Source organism: Cyprinus carpio, chromosome B7 (genome assembly GCF_018340385.1).
Source record: "Cyprinus carpio isolate SPL01 chromosome B7, ASM1834038v1, whole genome shotgun sequence".
NCBI lineage: Eukaryota > Metazoa > Chordata > Actinopteri > Cypriniformes > Cyprinidae > Cyprinus > Cyprinus carpio.
Window position 1 is genome coordinate 42,604,250 of NC_056603.1, and position 23,691 is coordinate 42,627,940.

Genomic DNA, 23,691 nt, shown 5'->3' on the forward strand with positions numbered 1-23,691 from the left:
CAACTATTGAAATGGAAAACAATAAACAATTATTTAAATGAAAAAGCTTCAAATGTGAAGTGTCACGTAGAGAATTCTGGGAATGTCATTTTTTAGTTTTTATTGTAAATTATAAGACTTGTTATTTTTCACTTCCACTGTATTTAACAGTATTTTACTCTAAAATACATGAAATATCCCGTTAGATCTACAGTTTTTATATAGAATGGGACCTTGCCAGGTTTTGACTGCACCATTTTCACAGTCTTTTACTGTCATTTTAAAATACATTTTTCAATTCAGTCTTTTAATTGATGTGTTACTTGTAATTATGTGTGAAATTTACTTGCAATTTCTGAAAAAATACCAAATGTCAAAAAGTGTTGAAGTACAATGTAATATAAGCAAACTGACATTCATCTGATTGTTTTTGTGTGTGTGTGTGTGTGTGTGTGTGTGTGTGTGTGTGTGGTTTATGAAAGTTAAAAATAGAAGATCCAAATTGAAAGAAAGCACACACATTATTCTTGATAATTAGGCTCTTTTAAAATGTTTGTTAACTTGACATGTTTCTCTCATTTTAACTCGCAGGACATTCCTGCAAATCTCTGCATGTGTTTACCGCTCAAAAAGACTGATTGCCAATAATGGTCCTTGACTTTACACTTTTGCTCATATTGTCTATTCTCTTCCTTATCAAAAGCCACCCGTTTACATCAATAAACATAGCATTAGGAGTTCAATAAAAATCAAAATGCCTCACTCACATTTAACTCAAAAATCTGCAGTAACATAAGGATGCATAAATAGTTTGACCAAAAATGAAAACTCTGTAATTTACACTCATGTTGTTCCAAAGCTGCGTGGCTTTCTTTCTTCCGCCAAACACCGAAGAACACAAGGTTAGTGAGAATTTAATCCATGTTACCTTTACTGATTTATTTAAGTCTTTTGAAGCAACAAAATCACGTTGTAATAAAAACATTCAAATTGAAACTCATAAGATGAAGGATGCCACTGGTTCATCCAATAAAAGTTGCCTGCCAGAATTTGGTAGACTTGGAACTGTAATCAAACATGCATATTATATATTAATTTGCCCTTCCATAAATTAAGATTATACAAACTTGTTAAACCGGAGCAGAAAGTCTTAAATTCATAGTCATGTCATTTAATGTTGCATGCCCTGGGAGAAAAAAAGCTGCCTCCGTGTTTTTGTCATGTTTTCCAATATATCTACATTTCCTTAAAAAGTGTTTACTTGAGATGCAAAATGAAGATAGTTGAAGTCTTGGTTTCTAAAATATAGATCAAAATTGCTCTTAAAACAAGAGCAAATATCTGTCAGGGGGTTTCTGAGCCCATTTGGCAGATATTTGCTCTTTTTTTTATCAAGTCATTTTGCTTCTCAATGCATCTTAATTTAAGAATCTTTGGATATTTGCGCTTGAAAACAAGACAAAAAACACAGGAAGAACAGCACTTTTTGCAATTTGATTAACTTCCTTTCTTTCTTTTCTGCAAAACAATTAAAAGTAATGTAGATCTGTTAGAAGTATTTTAAGTCTTGCTACAACTCATTTTGTGCTCTGTAGACATTTACATTTAGAAAACATTGACATATTGTATTCCTTTCAATTTGATCCTTAAATTTTCTTTACTCGCTCTTAAAATCTTAAGTTCACCATAAAGAAAAAATATTTTGTGCCTATAAACAGATCTCCAAGAGATGGATTTTTCCATGGTAAGGTTGTGGATTTTTTTAGCTGTGTAATATTAGCCTGTATTTTGAATGATATGGTGCTTTTCATTGAAGTCTAATAAAACTAATTAATGACAATGTAAATACATAAACACAAAGAGTAGCAGAATAATTATTAATAATAGGAATTTAAATGAATTCCTTAAATTTTCAAATTAAAATTCAATTGCAAATTGAGGTCCATTACTATGTTCGTGTTTCAGAGAATGGGTGGACTTTGTCTAATATTATAAATCTGACTATAAATTGTCTGACATGTGCCCTAAAATATTTGCCAATGCAATTAGACGTCAGTATGTCAATATTTATGAAGCCTTTTCTTTAGCAAATATTTGAAAACTTCTATATGAATCACAAGAAACAAGACAGAAGGTTCTGCTTTTCTCCCACAATGTTTATGTGAGGACTTAAGCCAGTTCAGATGTTGTGACATGAGCCAAAATAGAGCTGTGCTATATTTCACTATCGTCAGGAACTAAAACAGGGACAGAAGTACAGCATTCGTTAGTGTTTAACAACATACTGTTCAGTTGAACAAAAATGCAAAGAAAAAGAAAAAAACTTGAAGTAGGCAAACTGAACTTTGTGACCTTATTCAGTACAGTGTGTATCATTGTAAAGACTGTAAATCTATACCTCACAGCATTATTTTCAAACATGTAATGAAAGACTTCACAGTGCACATAAATGAAGTCAACAAATAACTGCAGTTTATATTGACTTTTATTGGCCTCTGTGTTTTGAACTCCAAGTAAAATCTTTACATGCAAACTTCAGACACACAGTAAACACTTCCCTGCTGTGCATATATATATACAATTGCATTGTTAATGAAAGAAGAACAAATTCATACCAATAAACATTCACAAACTAAACTGGCAAATATGGTCTTGAAGTATCAGACTAGTGTGCTATATTTCGTTTTTGCAAATGACAGATATCATAGACAGCTCTGCATGTGAATAAGGTCTCGTGAAAAAATACAGCAAGATCACATTCATTATTCTGAAAACCTAAAGGATTTATCTGGACTACAAAATAATCCAGGGGTCGTGTCATGCGTTGTTTTTTTTTAATTCTGATATTCCTTTTTTTGATTTACTTGACCCTTTGAGACTTCAATGCAAAGCACCATATCATTCAAAATAAAACATCATATCAAGTTTTTTTTTTTCCAGTAGTAACAATAAAAGCTCTTTTTAGAAGATATTTTATGTTCTCAAAGTGTTTTTTAATACAGTGATCTCTTATATGTGAAAATACCAAAGAAATGTGATTCCTTGTGGCATGAACGTTTTAAAATCTTCTGTAATGTCAAACAACAGGCGACCACACTTCCGGTTTCTTCTAGTTTAATCTCCCTTCACTGTGCTCTTTATTCTCAGATTTATAGATAGTTTTGGTCATTTATTTGTCGAACGTGCAAACAGGAAGTTAAATACACATCCTCACAAACTTCTAAAGCCTGAAATATGACATATATCTTTGTAAAAAATGAAGGTAAAATCAGATAAGCAATGCATCTTTTTTGCTTAAATACACATTTGACCACATAAATATTAATATTTGATATTGATCAGACTTGATAACACTGTAAAATTACTTGCAGCATTCAAAATCCTTTTTTTTTCAGCTTTGAAAAGTTTTCGTTCAAATATCTTTTCACAATCATTGATGGTTATTTGGTGTTATAGGACCAAATGCCATCAATAATATAAAATATGAAATATATTGACACCACAATTATGGTTCAAAAGATTAAATCAATTGTTCGCAACTCTTTGCATGATGCCTAGTAAAACGCAAATTTACCAACAGCTGGGTCATATTACAGGATTTCTGCAGGTTTAATGAAGGTAAATTTAAGGCTTTTTAATAACTTTTAAGACCAAGAAAAGAAAATTTAAGGAATAAATTGAATGAAACATGATACATCTATGTGGTCTCTAAATGTAAATGCATAAATGTAAAAATAATGTTTGTAATCAATATTTTTGTCGCAAAAATGTCTAAAGAATCTTAAATCAAGGGACATTTACTTGAGAAGCAAAAGTACATAAGTCTTGTTTATGAGGAATTGATCAACCTGAAGTAAGTTTATGATTAAAACGAGAACAAGTATGTGCCAAACACACATTTTCATCCCTCCTTGGCAGAGGGCAGATATTTGTTCTGGTTTTAAGCATAAACTGACTTATATCTGCATTGGAAAACAAGCAAAAATTCTGAAGATTTTTTTTATTTTATTTTTTTATGCAGCATTTAATGCCACAATTTTATGCATTCACTTTCAAGAATAACTTTTTGCTCCATTTTAAGACCTTTTCAAGTCTTGAACTATGAGCAAAAAAAAAAAAAAACACCAAATTAAGACCTTTTCAAGACTTGAAACCTTGCATTGTAGCAGATCATTTTGCTCAGGATTGGTGAACTATCATAATTTGCATATTTGAGGCTTGCTAAAATTCTTCAAAGATCCAAAAATCTTTTGGAAATGTGGCGTTTCGACCTCGCACAAATCACTTTTCAGTCTTTTTCAGCTCAGATGTTTGTCATGTAATGTAAAGCAGCTCTGTTTTGGGGTTCCTGAGAAACCCGGAAGTGTCGCCGCCAAGTGTTTGTTGGTACGTAAACAGTAATTTCATTTGCGGGGATTAAATTATACAAAGCAAATGAATGGTATTCGCTATGATCTAAGACACTCTCATGCATAAGAGCTGGTTATAATAACAGCAAAGAATAGAAATGTTGAGGTCATTCCATTGTAACTGTGCTTTCCTTTCAGTGTTCAAGTGATTGGACTGCAGCACTTTTTTCTGTTACAGTAATCTTGGCTTGCGTCACAGCCACACGATGCAGTGGACTCGTTTTAGTCTTTCCTATTTCATTTATCCATGGATGTTATCATTAATGTCAAGGCAATTGTATTTTCAGCACATTAAAGACCATAAATAGGATGCATGTTTGAAGAGTGTGCTTACATACAGTACAGTAATAATGTAGTTGTAAACCAGACGTACCAAGCAATGTGTTACAAAATCGCATTCATTAGATTTGAAGACTACCTAAGCGAAGTCTAAATGTATCACTGGTGCACAGATAATGTTCTAGTTTGGACATTCTTTAGGTTTAGTCTTATCTGTGCTGTGTAAACATCCCTACATGTTGCTTCCTATTTGTCTGAAACAACAAGCTAGTGCTTTTGACCTCATATAGCTAACTAAAATTAAAACCATAAAAAATAATAATAATAATTAAATCTGTTATTTGTATTTTGTTTTAGTTTAACTTGTAGTAGTAAACACTTATAAAAAAATTAAACTTATACACAAAAATGTATAAAAAAATATATATAGACATTTAAAAAATGGCAAAAACTAAAAGCCAAATTATTAAAACGTGAACTAAAATTAAAGTGATATCTAAAAATGATAGTTTTTCAAAATATAAAAATAAAATCTAACAAAAAAACTATAGCATATATAACATTGCCTCGTGTAAATTAGATGTTGAAGCTATTTAAATAAGTCGCTAAATAGAATTAAGTCATTTTACCTGACATTCTATATGGCCTGTAAACATTCTTAGACTGGTTGAAAATAGGGCTTTTACATTCTGTATCGGCCTCTTTTTTTTTTAAGGAGAAAGACTTTCCTAATGCTTTTTAATAAGAGAGATTGCTAAGAGACTTGATAGTAATGCATTCCCACAACAAGATAATTATTTGGAGTTTCTACAATTGTTCTTAAACTAGAACTTAAAAACACAATGCTACTGCGGCCAGATTAGTGAACGTATTTGTGCAGTTCTTTAACACTTCAGTGCTAACCTATAGTCGTCTGTGTGGGTCACAGTGAACAGAAGAGCTCCAGACGTCACATTTAGTTTCTTGAAAGCATATCATGTGTCAGCCGGACAAGAGCAAGATCGGTATAGCTCAAGATATGCAGTTAGTGGAGGGGAATGGAGTTGCAAAAGGGGCCGAGTAGAACTTAAAGGCATGCAGAACGCTTTAAGAGGCTAATCGCTGGAGACGTGGTTCTCGTTGAGCAGAGTATGCCAGCGCTCGATCTTCTTGTCTTTGTTCTTGAGGCATTCGTACCAGTGCTTCAAACGCTCACCTTTGGCAGTGATACCCAGCTGACAGCCTCCTGATCGTGAAATATTAGTTGTATTAAACATTCAATGTGTAATAACAATACACATTTAATTATTTTTAATCTTTTATATTATTTGTTTTTTTTATTCTGTGGTGTTTTTTTGTAGTATTATTACAATAGTAATTTTTATGGGTTAAAATTATCGATTTTTCTTTTATGCCAAAAATCATTAGGATATTAAGTAAAGATCATGTTCCATAAAGATATTTTGTAAATTTCCTACCGTAAATATATCAAAACTTATTTTTTGATTATTAAAATGCATTGCTAAGAACTTCACTTGGACAACTTTAAAGGAAATTTTCTCAACTTTTAGAATTTTTATTTTTATTTTTATTTTATTTTTTTTTGCACCCTCAGATTCCAGATTTTCAAATAGTTGTATCTCAGTCAAATATTGTCCTAACAAACCATACATCAATGGAAAGATTTTTTATTTAAATGAATAAATCTGGTTTTGTGGTCCAGGGTCACAATTTACTAAAACATTTACAAATATGACATTCAATTACATTCTGAAGATGAAATGAAAGTCAGTGATAAAAATTATGGCACTATGGTCAGATTGAAGCATACTGACAAATCTAGACCATGTTTACACTAAGTATCAACATCTTTTAAGGGTAACAAATGCACATTGCTAAATGAGACAAAATCTGCTATGGGTTAATTATTTACAACAGGATCTGTATTTTAATGGGTTTAAAATACATTGTTAAATAAGTTTGATAAATATTGTTGCTACAATAAAAGTAAATACCTATATAGTCATTGCATTTTCCAATGTCATAATCCCATACTGAGATGTCAAGAGTCTTTTTGGCCAGCTCTGCATGCTTAATTTCATAGCTGAATTCCTGCAAAGCAACAGTTCACATTGCAAAACAGGGAAAAATCTATGACACATGATAATAAAATCCAAGCAGCAAAAAAATAACAAGGCTTCACATTGCTACATTGTTGGAGCAGATTATTAAACATTAATATATTTGCTAGTGCTGTCAGTAGATTCAAATATTTTGAAAGTGCTGAAATTTGACAGTATTTTCCTGACAAAATGCATTCAAAATACATTCACGTCTTTGATGACTTTTTGCTAGAACAGATATTATTGGCAATTGTGCATTGCTGTTCATAAACATATACGTGTCATCGTTACAGGTGGACAGCATACCTCATTAAACTCAGGGTTGAGTGTTTTCTTCTTGGTCTGCGTCTTGTTCTTTGCTTTCTTCCCCATATCAGGTTTCAGGCATCTTTATCCATTCATAAAAATATACCATCATTTTCAAGCATTTTTACAAAAGTATAGAAATAAACAATCTTATTACAGTTTCATTAAGAATTATAAAATATTTAATATCGTTTTAGTGCTGTCAAATGATTAATTGCGATTAATCGCATCCAAAATAAAAGTTTTTGTTTATGTAATATATGTGTGTGTACTGTGTATATTTATTATGTATATATAAATACACACTCATACAGTATATATTTTGAAAATATTTACATGTATTTACATTAATATATTTATATAAAATAAATTTAATATACAAATATAACATACTTTTCTTAAATATACACACATATGCATGTGTGTATTTATATATATACACATAATAAATATACACAGTACACACACATATATGTGACTCTGGAGCACAAAAGTCTTAAGTCTTAAGTCTCTGGGGTATATTTGAAACAATACATTGTATGGGTCAAAATTATCGATTTTTCTTTAATGCCAAAAATCATTAGGATATTAAGTAAAGATCATGTTCCATGAAGATATTTTGTAAATTTCCTACAGTAAATATATCAAAACTTAATTTTTGATTAGTAATATGCATTGTTAAGAATTCATTTTAAAGATGATTTTCTAAATCAAATAGTTGTATCTCAGCCAAATATTGTCCTCCTAACAAACCATACATCAATGAAAAGATTATTTATTCAGCTTTCAAATTGTATAGTAATTTTATTTTATATAAATGATGAGATTTTTTACTGGTTTTGTGGTCCAGGGTCACATATTATGTAACAAAAACTTTTATTTTGGATGCGATTAATCGTTTGACAGCACAATTTTTTTTTCTAATAACTTAGAGGTGTTGATTGAAAAGAATAATTTACAAAAAATGAAAATTTGCTGAAAATTCGTTCACCCTCCGGCCATCAAAGATGTTTGTATGTTTCAAATTTTTCATATTTTAGCTGGTTTGAAGTTAAAATTGCCATAATGTTGTATATTTTTCTTACAAACAGGCAGATTTTCACTTCTCCAGATGTTAACTGATGGACTGGATTATTGTGATGTTTTTATCAGCTGTTTGGACTCTCATTCTGACGGCACCCATTCACATCCATTGCTGAGACACTGATGCAATGCTACATTTCTCCAGATCTGATGAAGAAACAAACTCATCCTAATCTTGGATGGCCTGAGGATGAGCACATTCCCAGCAAATTTTAGTTTTTGTGTGAGCTATTTCTTTAAATTACATGAGTGTTTCCTAAACCTATAATAAATGTAATGTATATAAATGTTGAGTCTGACAGAGAGAAACTCACATTTTGACAAAAGGATCAGAATACCCATTGGCGTCCATTGCTGCTAAGTGAACACAGCGTATAACGCCTACAATGAGATGACCCAGCTGAGTGTTGTACATGAGGGATATCAGGATTCGTCCTCTCTCTTCTATCTCAGCGCCGTCCTTCCCAGTCTACACACACAAAAACAATGTGGTGTGGATGATAGCGATAGAACAGGAGCGTTTGTTGCAAACGTACTTATTGCAGAAGCACCTCATTCTATAAATAGCACATGGGTGTTAATTATTTTGCTATTAGTATTTGCAGCTGATGACCAAAATAATAGCATCACTGCATGAAAAAGCTCTAGTGTGGAAAGATCTGTTAATGATACCCTTGTGAAAAAGAAGTGCACTTAATTGTGTTGAATGTGCACTTCAAATCTGAAAACTATTTTACACTTTTAAAAAGTGCACTTTATAATAATAATAATGTCAAATTGAAGGTTTTTAAAGTACATTTGAAATGTTTTAATGATCTTTTGTCGTGCTTAAAGAAGTAGGGTTATTTTGACAAACTAAAGCACATGTAAAGTACTTTTAATTTTAACTGTAGTGCGTTGTTCGATATTACATTTAAAGTTAATATATTTTAAATGTACTAAATAAAATAAATTTATTAAAATACAAAAACAAATATATTTAAATAAATGCATGACCAGTTTTAATATAAATAACATTAAAGTATATTTTAGTTTACCATAAATGCTTGTCAGTACATTCAGAAGTACTTCAACCATATTTCAATGACAATAGAAGTAATTATGAAATTACATATAAAATGTACTTAAGTTGCTCAAAAAAGCTAAGCTAGGTGCATTTAATATAAATTTAAACTACAATACATACAATACAATGCAAAAACTATTACATTCAGCTCAAACTTAAGCATATTATTTCTGTAGTTGGCCTTCTTTTAAAAAGTACTTAAGTACTTCAGTTTACTTCTTTGTCACAAGAGTAAATAATTAGCCTGTATAGTTACACAAAACATAGATTAATGCAAATTATAATGCATCCATGACAGACAGGTGCCAAATCTGTAAGGCCCAATGTGACCTGAATCTTAATCTTAATGCAAATATATTGTTAGGTGATGTCAATATTTTGGTATACCCTTATAAACATGAGTTTAAGCATTCACCTCATCCTCGTAGAGAGTGATTCCTCGCGCACCGCCTGCAGTCGATGTTTTTTTTGTCTAAAGGGAAAGAGAGAGGCATTTTTATCCTTACATATTTTGAAAGACGTGTATATTTTGTGCGTATATATTATGTGTATAAAACACTGACCTGCACAACCCTCTCGAGACACACGTTAAAGTTCTTCTTCTGATTGAACTTGAGTTTTTTCAGCACAACTCTGGTTTCTCCGATGAACTCATTGTGACCAAACTTGTCTTCATCACAGACAGATATTCTGCACAAACAAAATGCCTCGAAAGGTTAAATATAAATCCATGAACACTGAATGTACGATATACAGAACATATCACTCAAATACTTTCTCTATTCTATGATTAATTAATTGGAAGTGAAATAATGCTCAAATAAAATATGTGACCCTGGACCACAAAACCAGTCATAAGGGTCAGTTTCCCTAAATTGAGAAGTATACATCATCTGAAAGCTGAATAAATAGGCTTTCCATTGTTAGGATCGGACAATATTTGTCTGAGATACAACTATTTAAAAATCTGGAATCTGAGAGTGCAAAAAAATCTAAATATTGAGAAAATCGCCTTTAAAGTTGTCCAAATGAAGTTCTTAGAATGCATATTATTTTTTAGAAGTTAAGTTTTGATATATTTAAGGTAGGAATTGTACAAAATATCTTCATGGAACATGATCTTTACTTAATACCCTAATGATTTTTGGCATAAAAGAAAAATTTATAATTTTGACCCGTACAATGTATTATTGGCTATTGCTTCAAGTTAAAACCTTTGCTACTTATGACTGCTATTGTGCTCCAGGGTCACATATATTATTATAATATCAGACAAAATTGGAAGTGTTGCCTTGGTAACTAACTGAAATAATACAAGTGTAAATGAGTAATGACTAAAACTAAAACCAAAATAAAAATATATAAAAAATAAATTGAAGAAAAAAAAAATCTATAAAAAAAAAAATGACAAAAGCACATTACAAAATCTAAACTTAAAATAAAAACTGAATATTTAAGAAAAAAGAAATAAATAAAATAAAAAAAACCTTGGAAACATATGCATAATGTTTTCACTAATGTTATATTATCAACTTAATCCATATTAAGTTGTTTTATTTCAACTGTGGGAACGATTTTCTGATGATGATCAATAAAGCCTTCAATTCGATGCATCTCCAGCATCCAGTATTGGAAAGAATTCAATTTCAGACTAAATGTACTTATTTTAGCTGTAATAAAACATGCACACAGTTAACACTCCCAGAACACCAAATTAATATTACCATAATGTGAATTTCCTTTCCACTAACAGCTGAGTATACATGATATTTCTCTTCATTATCCCCTTTGAAATGAGAGGGTAACTACTATATAGCTAAATCAATTTCTACCGTAAGAAAAGAAAGATCTGAAACCTGAGGGTCTTGCGCTGCATGTCCTCGTCTGTCAGCCCGTGGTACACCAGCGTCTCGTTCCAGGACGGGTTACGAGTGTGGCGTAGGGTCTTGGTGCGTAATTTATTTGACTGCATTGACAGCAAAGATGCTTTGTTTAACCGTCATTGCTTGAGCAGAATAAAAGAAGCTTTTTTATAAGTGAGGTCCAGTATTAAATTGCAATTAGGGGGAAAAAGTCATCTCATAAACAATTACAAGTTTATATCTCCCTATTCTGACTTTGTAACACACAACTGTGAGTTTATATCATGCATTGTACTCTATATCATACAGCAATTTAATACAAAGTGCCAAATCCATGCCACTATAAAGTTTACAATTAATTGTCCAAATATAATTGCTGATGGGTAACGCATTACAGGTTTGTGGATCTTGATCACTAGATTATTCATATGTCCTCGTTCTCAATATGTAATTTGCAAAGAAATGCAATAATAGACTATCAACAATACAGATTTTTTTTTATGCAGCTTTAATTTCAGAATAGAATACAATATAAATAACATATAATCATTATATAAAATATAGCAAATAATTATTTAAAACTACTAAAACCACTTAAACCTACTTTATGACACTGGCCTCTATAGTATTATAATGTTTTCATTATAATTGAAATAATGAATACCAGAACTGCAGCAAATGTATTCACTTTCTACCAAAAATTGCAAAAAAAAAAAAAAAAAAAAATCACATTTTCATTTCATCATAGTTGGGTAAACTTATATATTTTTTAATTTTTAACATTTTTTGCATTCATATTTGCCCCAGTAATTAAATAAAAATATAGAGTGCATTAAATAATTTAAAAACATTCTAGATTTACAATGTCTGTCGAAAGGATCCATTACAAAAGTGTCGAACTATTGCTATAGTAAACATTACAGCCATTATTCAGAGTTATTAATATTTGAGGTACAAGCAGGGCACTAAACATCTCATGATCTCACCTTGCTTGCACCCGGTAACAGATGAAGCTTGACATAAGGATCTGCCAGTCCGTTCGAATCCATCGGTTTCAAACCCTGCAAGAAAAGATTACAATAACTTCAAATTCTGCCACAACACAGAAATCAAGCACAGTGCAATATTACTCAAAAAACATTTCTAAATCTTCAAACTGACTTTGATTTTTGTCATTATGTCCTAAGAAGAGTGTTCATAACTATGAAATTACAACATAATTAGCCCACAAAGACAATATATGAATTTTTTTCTGTGTGTGAGACTTTTAATATTAATTTATGAAAATACTGAAGCTACCTTCGCTCTAATAATGCTGCAGTGGAGGCTGTTGTTCCCTTGGTCATACAGTAAAGTGAACTCCAGTGATCCCAGAGTTGCTGAAACAAAAGCAATATATTGCATTAGGCACAAGCATTTCATTAAGTTTGAAAGCATGAGAAGCAGGATCTAATCTCACTGCTCTACATTTCAGTGTGTGCTATAAATAATTATGTTGCTGCTCTCTTTTGCACTTCATTGAACTGAAACACTCTCACACTCACACAGACACACACACACACCACAAATGCACACGCTATAGAGTATTTAAAGTTTAATGCAACAGTGACATCTAATGGTGTTAAAACAAATTGTTTTGTCAAATCTACAGTAAAAAATAATAATAATATATCTATATATGTGTGTGTGTGTGTGTGTGTGTGTATAAGGAAATATAAAGAAATTTAAATAAATAAATAAATGCATACATAATTAAATATCAATTTAATTAATAAATAAATACAAAATATACAAATAAATATAAAAACAATAATTAAATAGACAAAATAATTAAACAGCAAAAATACATACATAACTACACTACCAATGAAAAGACATTTTTAAATAAATTAATGCACAAATACATAAATCTCCAAAAAAAATTAAAAATAAATAAATACAAAAATTGTAAAAACAAAACAATAATAAACAAATTATACTTAGATATGCATAGAAATGTAAAAAAAAATACAAGAGAAGTGTAAAAAAAAGTGATGTGACGTTTTCTTTTGCACAACATTTTATGCAAGCAACATAAAAAAATAAAATAAAGTTAGATCTTAGATCAACACATTCTGCAACTCTAAACTCTGCTTAGTGATTAATGTGAAGATAGAATAAAACCTACAGGTGAACTATACTACTGAATATCATAGTTTACAACCTTCTATAACAAAATCCCACAAAGGTCTCTTCTTTCTACCAACACTGAAAAAACTGACAGCAAGTCTCACAATGATTGTGATGATGATGATGATGATGATACTTTTTCTTCTAGTCACAGTCAAAGCAGAAGAAGAAGTCACTGAGGAGCTGCTTACTAGCTTCATCGGAGTCATAGCTGTTGGCCTCGTCGTCGTCATCCGCAGGCGGAGCGGGCTTCATCTCCTCTCTCTCTGTGGGATGAGCTCTCTCCTGCACATGAGGCACTCCTCTCTCTGCCTCCTGAGCAGCTGCTGGGGACAAAACAATCTCCTCAGATTCTGCTTTATCACAGTGTTTTTCAACTGCTTACATTTTCTAAACTTTGCCCCCCCCCCCCCCCTTTTATTTTACACACAAATGTGAGAGTGTAGAGTTAAGGTAAAGGAGTCTGGGGAAATTAGTGTAATGAGTGTACAGGTGTATGGAGTTTGGGGGATTAAGTCCGGGAGATGGCGACCTCTGGTGGAGAGAGGGAGAAACGCAGGGCCCGGACTCATGACAGAACCCCCTCTCCAAGGGAGACGGCAGAGTAGGGGGAGGGATGGGGGGTCCAGGTCCATGTGCTGGAGGGGGACCTGGGGACTGAGGCAGAACCAGCGGCCACCACAGCGGTGTGTGTGTGTAGCTGCCACATTGGAACGGGCAATGGCGGGCTCTGCCGCTTCAGGAGTCCCATAGACGAACACTGCCTCTTGGGAAAACCAGAAACGAGCCTCACCGCCTCTGAGGGATCATCAGCGGGCTCCACCGCTTTGGGAAGGCCAGAAGTGAGCCCCGCTACGTCACAGGAACCGTGAGCGGACACCGCCGCCTCGGGGGAACCGCACACCTCGGGGGAACCGCACGCCTCGGGGGAACCGCGAGCGGACACCGCCGCCTCTGAAGCTTTCTGAGTGCCGCCTTGGAGGGATCATCAGCTGGCACTGCAATTCCTGATGGCCTAAAACGAGCCCCGCTGCCTCGTAGGGATCATCAGCGGACTCCGCTGCTTCCTGAAGGCCGGATGCGAACCCCGCCACATTGGAGGGATAATCAGCAGGCTCTGCCGCTTTGTGAAGGCCGGTAGCGAGCCCAGCCGCCTCGGAGGGATCCTCAGTGGGCTCCGCCGCTTTATGAAGGCCAGAAGTGAGCCCCGCTGCCTCGGAGGGAACATCAGCGGGCTTCGCTGCTTCCTGAAGGCCCAAAGCGAGCCCAGTCACCTTGGAGGGAACATCAGTGGGCTCCGCCGCTTCGTGAAGGCCGGAAGCAAGACCCGCCGCCTCGGAGGGATCATCAGCGGGCTCCGCCGCTTTATGAAGGCCAGAAGTGAGTCCTGCCGCCTCAGAGGGATCATTAGCGGGCTCCGCCGCTTTATGAAGGCCAGAAGCGAGCCCCATCGCCTCAGAGGGATCATCAGCGGGCTCCGCCACTTTGTGAAGGCCAGAAGTGAGTCCTGCCGCCTCGGAGGGATCATCAGCGGGCACCGCCACCTGCTCGCACCAACATCAGTGGGGATTCCTGCATGCTGCGTATCAGCCCATAACGCTCCGGGAACGGGTGTGAGGTACTAGGTGCAGCAGATGAGACCTCTAACGCCCCTTGGATTGCCGTTTCTGGAGAGCTGTGAGCGGGGTCCACAGCTAAGTCCACCCTGAAGGCTGAGCCACTCAAATGCAAGGCCAGGTTAATATAGTCCTCCAGCGACTCCTCGGGGACCCAGTATAGCATCAGGGACTTGAAGGGCTCGGTTAGGCCTCCCCAGAAAAAGACGATGATGCAGGTCTTCTCCGACTGGCGAGCCACTCCCACAAAGTCCCTGGCATAATCCCCAATGCTCCAGTCTCCCTGGCGGATGCTGAGAAACTTCCCTGCTGGACCCATGTTTGCTGGCTGAATTATGTCACGGTCTGGTAAGAGAGCACCGTAGGAAAACAAGGTCTGGGTCCAAATGCAGGTAAGAAATCTTTAATAAACAGAAAAGGCCAACAAGGCAAAACAAAACAGGTTCAGGAACGATTACATCTCGACTACATCACATGCATAGAACTAGAAATACAATTAACAATTCAGCCAGACAGAGTGGTGGGAGTGTGGTGTATAAATAGTCCAAGACAATGAGGAACAGCTGTGTGTGAGTATGTGAACAGGTGTGTAGAGTTAAGGTAAAGGAGTCTGGGGAAATTAGTGTAATGATTGTACAGGTGTATGGAGTTTGGGGGTCGGAGTCCAGGAGATGGCGACCTCTGGTGGAGAGAGAGAGAAACGCAGGGCCCGGACTCAGGACACAAATGCAGGAATGCCTCACATCTCTTGCAAAATGAAGCACTGCATTCAGAATATCACAAACATATCTCAAAAGCAAACACCTTTGTCATAAAATTACCATTTTTTTCAACTGTTTGCACAGAAAATCTTTACTTGCCACACAGTTTCTGAAAGCTGACACTCAAACAGCAGAAGCACACACCAAATCTGCAAAACATACACTAATTCTCAGACTTTGACTCTTCACAAAAGACTTTTTGCAAAATACAAGACACAATTCTCTGTTACACAAAAATCTAACAGGAATTATGGCAAAGGTGTTTGCTTGTGAGATATGTTTGTGATATTTTGAATGCAGTGCTTCATTTTGCAAGAGATGTGAGGCATTTTGCATTTTGTGTGTGCAATTCCAGCATTTGTGTGTTCCAAGTTTTGAAAAAAAGAAAATGTGTGTAAGCTGTTGAAAAAAAACCCCCTGTAATTTCTGTAAGATTTCTGTGTGTGTTACATACTGTAGAGAATTGTGTGTGTTTTGCAAAGTGTTTAATGAAAACTGAGTCAAAGTCTGAGAATTAGTGTTTGCTTTTGCAGATTTGGTGTATGCCTCTGCTGTTTGAGTGTCAGTTTTCTGAAATTGTGTGACACTTAAAGATTTTGTGAGTGAGCAGTTGAAAAAAAAAAAAACTGTAATTAATACTCCTAAATTGTATCGTGTGCACTCGTAGTAGACAAAATACATGCATGCTTGAGGCATATTTTTATTGAAAAGAAATAAACTATTGTGTTGTTACCCGGCTGGAATGTGCCTGATGGGACTGGTCTGGCTGCGTGGACGTTCACCGTCTTCTTCATCAGCGCTGGGGAATTCTGGGAGCTTCCCGCATCTCCATCCGTCTCTGAGTAACTGTGAGTGTGAAGGTGAGCAGGTTTCGGAGCCAAAGGTGGTTTTCGGGCAATCGGTGGATCTACTATCGGCTCTGGAGCTATATAACAAATATTCATACGTATACAAATTCAGCTTTGATCACAGAAATAAATTACATTTTACTATAAATTCACATAGAAAACAGTTATTTCAAACTATAATAATATTTCACAATACCATTGGTTTTACTATGTTTTTTTTTATCAAACAAATGCAGCCTTGGTGAGCAGAAGAGAATATTAGTACAATTTAAAATAACTGTTTTCTATGTGAATATATAGTAAAATGTAATTTATTCCTGTGATGCGCAGCTGAATTTTCAGCAACTTTACTCCAGTTTTCAGTGTCACATGATCTTCACAAATCATTATTACATGCTGACTAACAACTTTTATAGGTATCTGTTGTATAAAATAAATGCCACATTTGCAATTGTGCTAATATTCAGAATAACAGCATTGTATATAAACCCTTCATCATATATTATATCTGTAAAAATAATAATAATAAATTCCAAGGATATTTTCCTGACAACTGTTTTTTAAATCATTTTGGTGCCATTAATTTCTCAATTTATTGTGACAAGTAGATGAATAGTTCACCCAAAAATGGATTTTTTTTTTTTTTTTACATTATTATTCTAACTTCTAACTAATTAAGTAATTAACTAATCTAAGTTATTCATTCATAATATTACTTCCTTCAGTGACAAAGTGGTCTGGTTTGAAATCTGCACATATCAAGCACCGTTTACAAGTCAAAACAGCTCTAAACAAATATGTGTGTGGATTTTGATGTGAGAGGACAGCAGAGGATGGACTTTTTCACTGGAGAAAGCATTATTATGCATCGGTTTAAAGTTAAAATCATCTTAAAAATGGATTTGTTTCTTACAAACAAAGACATTAACTGCTGGACTGGAGTGGTGTGGATTATTGTGATGTTTTTATCAGCTGTTTGGACTCTCATTCTGACGGCACCCATTCACATCCATTGGTGAGCAAGTGATGCAATGCTACATTTCTCCCAAAATCTGATAACAAACCCATCTACATCTTGGATGGCGTGAGGGTGAATAGATTTTAAGCTAATTTTAATTGTGTGTGAACTATTCCTTTAATTTCTCTGGGGTTGTTACATGTGGCAGTAACCAGTAGAGGATGGAAGAGCTCAAATCACAGTTTGTCCAGCTCACCTGCGACCGGTGCTTGAGTCTGCACAGCCGCTGGAGCAGCTGCAGGGCTCTTCTGGGGACTGGGATCTCTGGCTCTGGAGATGGGCATCGGTGAGGGCAAGAACTGCTTAGGGAGACCTTTGAAGAACCAGGCTCCAGATCGCTTCCATACCTTTAATGGAAAACAGGCAGTGGACATTTACAGACAGTCAGACTCCAGATCACTTACTTGCGATGCTTGTTATCACCCACCTCTCTCTGCTCACTGCAGATCTTGCAGAGCCACACAGACCGCGGCCGAGCGTTCGCCTGCACTCCACACTTGGTGCACATGTTCTGAGGGGAGTAACAGGACGTAGTTATGAAATCAGTTCATTAAAGACAGTTAAACATATTATAAATAGTGAGCGGAATGAACTAAACAGCTGTGACACTTCCATGTACAATATAAACGTTTCTGTATTCATAAGCTCAACGGACTCGTGTGTGATTGGTTATAATGCACAGCACTGTAAAAACACATAAAAAAATCATGGCGCAACATTGAGCGGATCTAAATGTAATGATGCGGTCAACACTTTTCATTTTATTCACGACATTCAAACTAATCTAATATTTCTAATCTATCTATCTATCTATCTATCTATCTATCTATCTATCTATCTATCTATCTATCTATCTATCTATCGTAATGACATGCTAATCATGTTAGATACATACTAACATGCTAGTAGCATGCTAATCATGCTAGCAAAATGCTAGTAACATGCTAATCATGCTAGCAAAATGCTAGTAACATGCTAATAATGCTAGCAACATGCTAAAAAAATGCTAATCATGCTGGAAACATGCTACCGACATGCTAGTAACTTGTTAATAATGCTAGAAACATGCTAGTCACATGCTAATCATGCTAGCAACGGGCTTGTAACATTTTAATCATGCTAGCAACATGCCAATAACATGCTAATGATGCTAGAAACATGATAGTGACATGCTAGTAACTTGTTAATCATGCTAGCAAAATGTTATCAACATGCTAATAAAATGCTAATCATGCTAGCAACGGGCTTGTAATGTGTTAATCATGCTAGCAACATGCCAATAACATGCTAATGATGCTAGAAACATGATAGTGACATGCTAGTAACTTGTTAATCATGCTAGCAAAATGCTAGCAACATGCTATTAATGTGCTAATCAGGCTAGAAACATGCAAGTGACATGCTAGTAACTTGCTAATCATGCTAGCGGCATGCTATTCACTTGCAAGTCATGCTAGCGGCATGCTATTCACTTGCTAGTCATGCTAGCAACATGCTAGTTACTTGTTAATCATGCTAGCAAAACATGCTAGTTACTTGTTAATCATGCTAGCAAAACATGCTAGTTACTTGTTAATCATGCTAGCAACATGCTAGTAGCATGCTAATCAAGCTAGCAACATGCTAGTTACTTGCTAATCATGCTAGCAAACATGTTAGGCTAATCATGTTAAAATCATGTTAACCATGCTAATAACATGCTAATCAAGCTAGAAACATGCTAGCGACATGCTAGTAACTCGTTAATCATGCTAGTAAAACATTAGCAACATGCTAGTTACATGCTAATTATGTTAAAAGCATGCTAATCATGCTAGAAACATGTTATTAACATCTAATCTATCTAAATTTTCAAACTTCAGGCTTTTATGACTACTTTAAACTTCCAGGCTAGGCTTTCCAAAGCCAACCTAAAGTTTGTCTTGACAAACTTTTTTATCTAGTTTCAAATTGGAATTTCTCTGGATTTACAAATCCTTGGGAACTTTTGGGATAATGTAAGTACACAACTGCGTGAAATATATCACACTGTGCAAGTAGTTTTTGGATATTTTATTACGGAAGTCTTACATATTGTGCTTTTAATGTTTCAGAATCAAATTCCATTAGCATCCCTTTTCTTGTGTTATTTATGATTTTATTGCATGTACCAAATGCATGCAATCCCATAAGAATTCAAATGCTCTAAACACGAGGTTTCATTTAGATAATATTATCTGAATTATTTTCTCACTTTTTTACAGTCCTCACAAACCACTGATCTGTCCCCTCCTGCACCCAGCTGCTCTCCACATAAAAAGCAGCGCGACACTCCGTCCCCACAAACGGCTTTTTTCATGTTGTCCAGACGATTCACCAGACGTCTATCATTATAAACAGAGAGTGCATATTGGTCATTATGTTAACATATACACTGCCTTACTCTTATACTGGCGCTATAGTAAATATAAGCAAAATAATCTGCATATCCTTGCTGTTGTATTATCAAATATTATCCTATCCTAACAAACCATACATCAATGGAAAGCTTATATTCAGCTATCAAATGATGTATAAATCTCAATTTCTAAAAGATGGACCCTCATGACTGGTTTTGTGCTCCAGGGCACAAATGTGCTATATAAATAAACATTGTATTGCATTGTATTGTACTGTACAAGTTGGCGATGACAATCAATTAACATCCATAATCTCTCTCCTACCCAATCCTCTCTTGCTCCATTGCCTCCATTTTTTCGGCCCGGACGATGACGCTGTTGATGATCTCCTTCTCCTCATCAGTCAGCTCTGCACCGAGACACGGTCCAGAATGCACATGGACACCTTTCGTGCCCATCATCGCGTCTGTCATCGTGAAATCACTGGAACCTGTGACGCAAAAATGAATAACGGTGAATATATATATATATATATATATATATATATATATATATATATATATATATATATATATATAATCATATAATATATGATCAAATAATCAAACAATTACTTTTTGTAGCATGCTTAACATTTTAAAAACAAGTAAGGGTATATGCTGGTTGCTGTCGTCTTGTGTGTTTTATTATAAATTCAATAAACACACTTAAAATCAAATCACTGCCTAGACCTGCTTAACATTTGTGTGAGGAAGCCACTCCAAACCACCGACAGAGGGCACTACAATGAAGACTAATGCATTCAGGGTTGTAACTTAAATCTGTATGAAAATTAATTCACAAGTAACATGATAGACCTACTCACCCCAAACAACTTTGCTTCATCAATATCAATTACTATAAATAAAATTAGTTTAGTGTTATATGGAGAAAAATAAATAATGGAACATAAAATTAAGTCCTGAATTTATTTTGTATTACTTTTGCCTCTTTATTTATTTTGACTATTTATATATTGACATAATATTTATTTTTTATATTTTAATTATATATATATATATATATATATATATATATATATATATATATATATATATATATATATATATATATATATATATATATATATAGACGTTTTTCATAATTTTTTTGTATTTAAATTATACTTTTTTTTTCCTCTTCTATAATAATTAGGTGGACTGGTCTCTTGACTTGTTTTGGATTGACATCAGGTCTTACTATAGCCATATCTTGTGTAAATGTCTGACACTTTATAGCTAGAAGTGAACATTTTAGACAAAATCATCTTCTAAATTAACTTATGTTTTTTTTTCTTCAAAATTTGCTGTATCTACTCCTGGTCTCAATTTGTGGACACAAGACACATTTGATACTGTAACACTTAATATATAAGTATACAAAAATACACTGTATGATAATTAAATAAATAAAAATAAATAGCTAAGGGTGAGGACAAATACAACAACAGCATAAAAAACCTTAGCAAACAGTGAAACAATAAACAGTAACTATACTTATTAGCATAAGTTATTCATGTCACTGTAAGGTGGTGAATATTGAGTTTCTATAACTGTAATATTATGCACAGACTCTCACGTCTGTCAGAAATGCAGGAACTCTTTGAGATGCTTACTGTGTTAAAAGCACATTTGGCTGGCAGAAACAGCACTTCTTAATGCATAAGGCTTATCTGGGCTCATCTAAGTTCTAAAAATGAATTGCAAGCAACAAATTCAAACACTGCCATAAAGGCACACACACACACACAATCACAATATGAGCCAATTATGCACTCTAACTAAATTAACCTATCAAGATATGTGCATACAGTCATTGCTCATTTTTAAGGTGTTAAATTAAAGTACCTAAGACATTAAAATAGCAGTGACCAGTCACATTTTAACCCAAATTGGATGCTGAAAAATGTCAAATAATAAAGCTTTAATCAATAATCAATGTAGATGGATAAATGACTCTTTGATTTATTACTTCATAGGGCTATTCGGCTATGAAGAACACATGGAAACTGTGTGGGCTTAATAAAGTCCTTCCTCCACAGCAACATTACTGTATGTACAGCATAATATCTGGATTAGTCTGGCTAGAGATCTCATTTAAACTCTTAAAAAAACAGTTCTAATATTTATCTAAGAGTTCTTATACAAATTCAAACAAATTCACATTTGCATGGTAAATTTCAAGAGCATAGTGTACATTCCTGCAAATATATTCAAAGAAAACCTTTTTCGGGTATTACATTTTTAATTTGCCTAGTAAATGTATTACAATACAGTGTATATCTGCCACCACAAGTAAAGATATCTGAAAGCTGAGTAGAAATGTGTCAGATACTTCACTTAGCCTGCATTCTGGGCTGATATCCAATAGCTCATTTTGTTTTGTTATATGGACTAAGCACTAAGTCCCAAGTTGAGAGGTCCCAAAATCCATATAACAAATCAAGTCAGAACCATTACATTACACAGTACAGCAAAAAGCCCAAACTGTACCGCTCTATATATGCAACCTAATGAATCAATCAATAAATTCAAATCTATAGCGACACATACATTTTAACACCCTTTTCTCAGTATCTTTCCACGTCACTGCTACAGTGACGCACAATATCATTTCTTGATTATTTGTTCTGAAATCTTTACAGAGACGCCTTACATTATCAACAGCAGTCATGACGGATATCTCATTAAATCTCAGCAGCACAAATACAATTTGTATAGTCATTTGACTGCAAGAATCCATCCTTCTGCAAGGAAAATACATCAAATATCTTTCGGATCGGTCCAGAGAAACCCATTCACAACTCCACCGCAAACAAGCAGAATGATTAAATATGTGATGAGTGGAACTAGGTCATATCTGCGGGAATCTCTATAGAAAACACTTACTTGAATACCCCTGAAAGCAAGTGCCTGGCCATACACTCGCACTGTTGTAGTCTAGTATTAATAACTCTCAAATGCACAAAGCAATCTTGATCGCTGCCTTGCTGCGCAATAAGAGCCGAAGCGCTCGCGATCTCGTCTTTATTACCATTAGAGGAACGCACCTTGCCTCTTTCAGTGTAAAGCAGAAGCAAACCCCGCACTGAGATGACACACCTTACGCTTATCTTCTAAAAGACAGTCCTACAGCACACACGAATGCGACTATCGATAGATATTCCTCACCTGAAGCTCACATAGATTCATATTTTACAGCAACTATTGTTCAGCCATCATGTCGATCTCATACAGTGCATGGATGACTGAGGGCAGAATGCATTTGTAGCGGCTGACTATCACCTCATCCGATGTAAAACCAAAAGACACCGGTTTTTTTCATGCACGGTTTCTGTATTAAAGAAATGGCAAAACGCATCAGGTTTGAGACCCAAATGCACGCGTTCTCCACAGGATTCATCACCTTTGTCAATTAGAAAATGATTCTTTTTCCATGCATTGTGTTAATAAACATGTTTGAAATAAGCCTAAGTGAGGAAAATGTTATTTCGAATATTCTCACCTGATAACAACCGCCCACTCGTGAAGGAAGGCGACTGCAAACAATGCGGACTATGGCAGTGAGGTCAGTAGCGACTGCGCACGAGGAGAGCGCTCAGTGCACGCGCTCTTTTCCTCATCTTCCTTCTCTGAGCTTTGCTTGTAGCCCTCTTTACTTATTCCACGCCCGTGTTACTTTGCTGTGGAAACCCCAGTACACTGACAGTGGTGACACTTTACAACACGGGTGCACTAATATGCGTTCATTCATGCTTAACTAATGCACAGATGATC

The 23,691-nt window shown here is 34.9% G+C and overlaps 1 protein-coding gene across 4 annotated transcripts; it reads right to left on the reverse strand.

The window, feature by feature from the left end:
- Positions 1-400: 400 nt before the first annotated feature.
- LOC109069453 (rabphilin-3A-like) lies at positions 401-23,583 on the reverse strand. 4 transcript variants are annotated; one of them, XM_042728767.1, is made up of 16 exons: positions 23,420-23,583; positions 20,201-20,366; positions 19,732-19,861; positions 17,926-18,009; positions 17,695-17,845; positions 16,366-16,551; positions 13,447-13,581; positions 12,386-12,465; positions 12,073-12,147; positions 11,081-11,190; positions 9,788-9,914; positions 9,640-9,696; positions 8,473-8,627; positions 7,076-7,157; positions 6,662-6,758; positions 401-5,892 (listed from the first exon to the last, which is right to left on the reverse strand). In XM_042728767.1, the coding sequence occupies exons 2-16, from the start codon at positions 20,347-20,349 to the stop codon at positions 5,762-5,764; spliced, it is 1,749 nt and encodes a 582-aa protein (XP_042584701.1). In that variant the 5' UTR covers positions 20,350-20,366; positions 23,420-23,583; the 3' UTR covers positions 401-5,761. The 4 variants fall into 4 exon arrangements, with proteins under 4 accessions (XP_042584701.1, XP_042584700.1, XP_042584698.1 ...); XM_042728766.1 differs by having other exon boundaries at positions 13,447-13,578; positions 16,366-16,557; positions 23,420-23,582; XM_042728764.1 differs by having other exon boundaries at positions 16,366-16,557; positions 23,420-23,582.
- Positions 23,584-23,691: the final 108 nt, after the last annotated feature.

Coding starts and splice junctions, on each gene's coding strand:
- LOC109069453 (XM_042728764.1), bottom strand. CDS start 20,349: ATGACAGACGCGATGATGGGCACGAAAGGTGTCCATGTGCATTCTGGA. Junction 16,558..17,694: donor GACTCAAGCACCGGTCGCAG/GTGAGCTGGACA, acceptor TTTGTTATATAG/CTCCAGAGCCGATAGTAGAT. Junction 8,628..9,639: donor TCACTCTCTACGAGGATGAG/GTGAATGCTTAA, acceptor TTGTGTGTGTAG/ACTGGGAAGGACGGCGCTGA.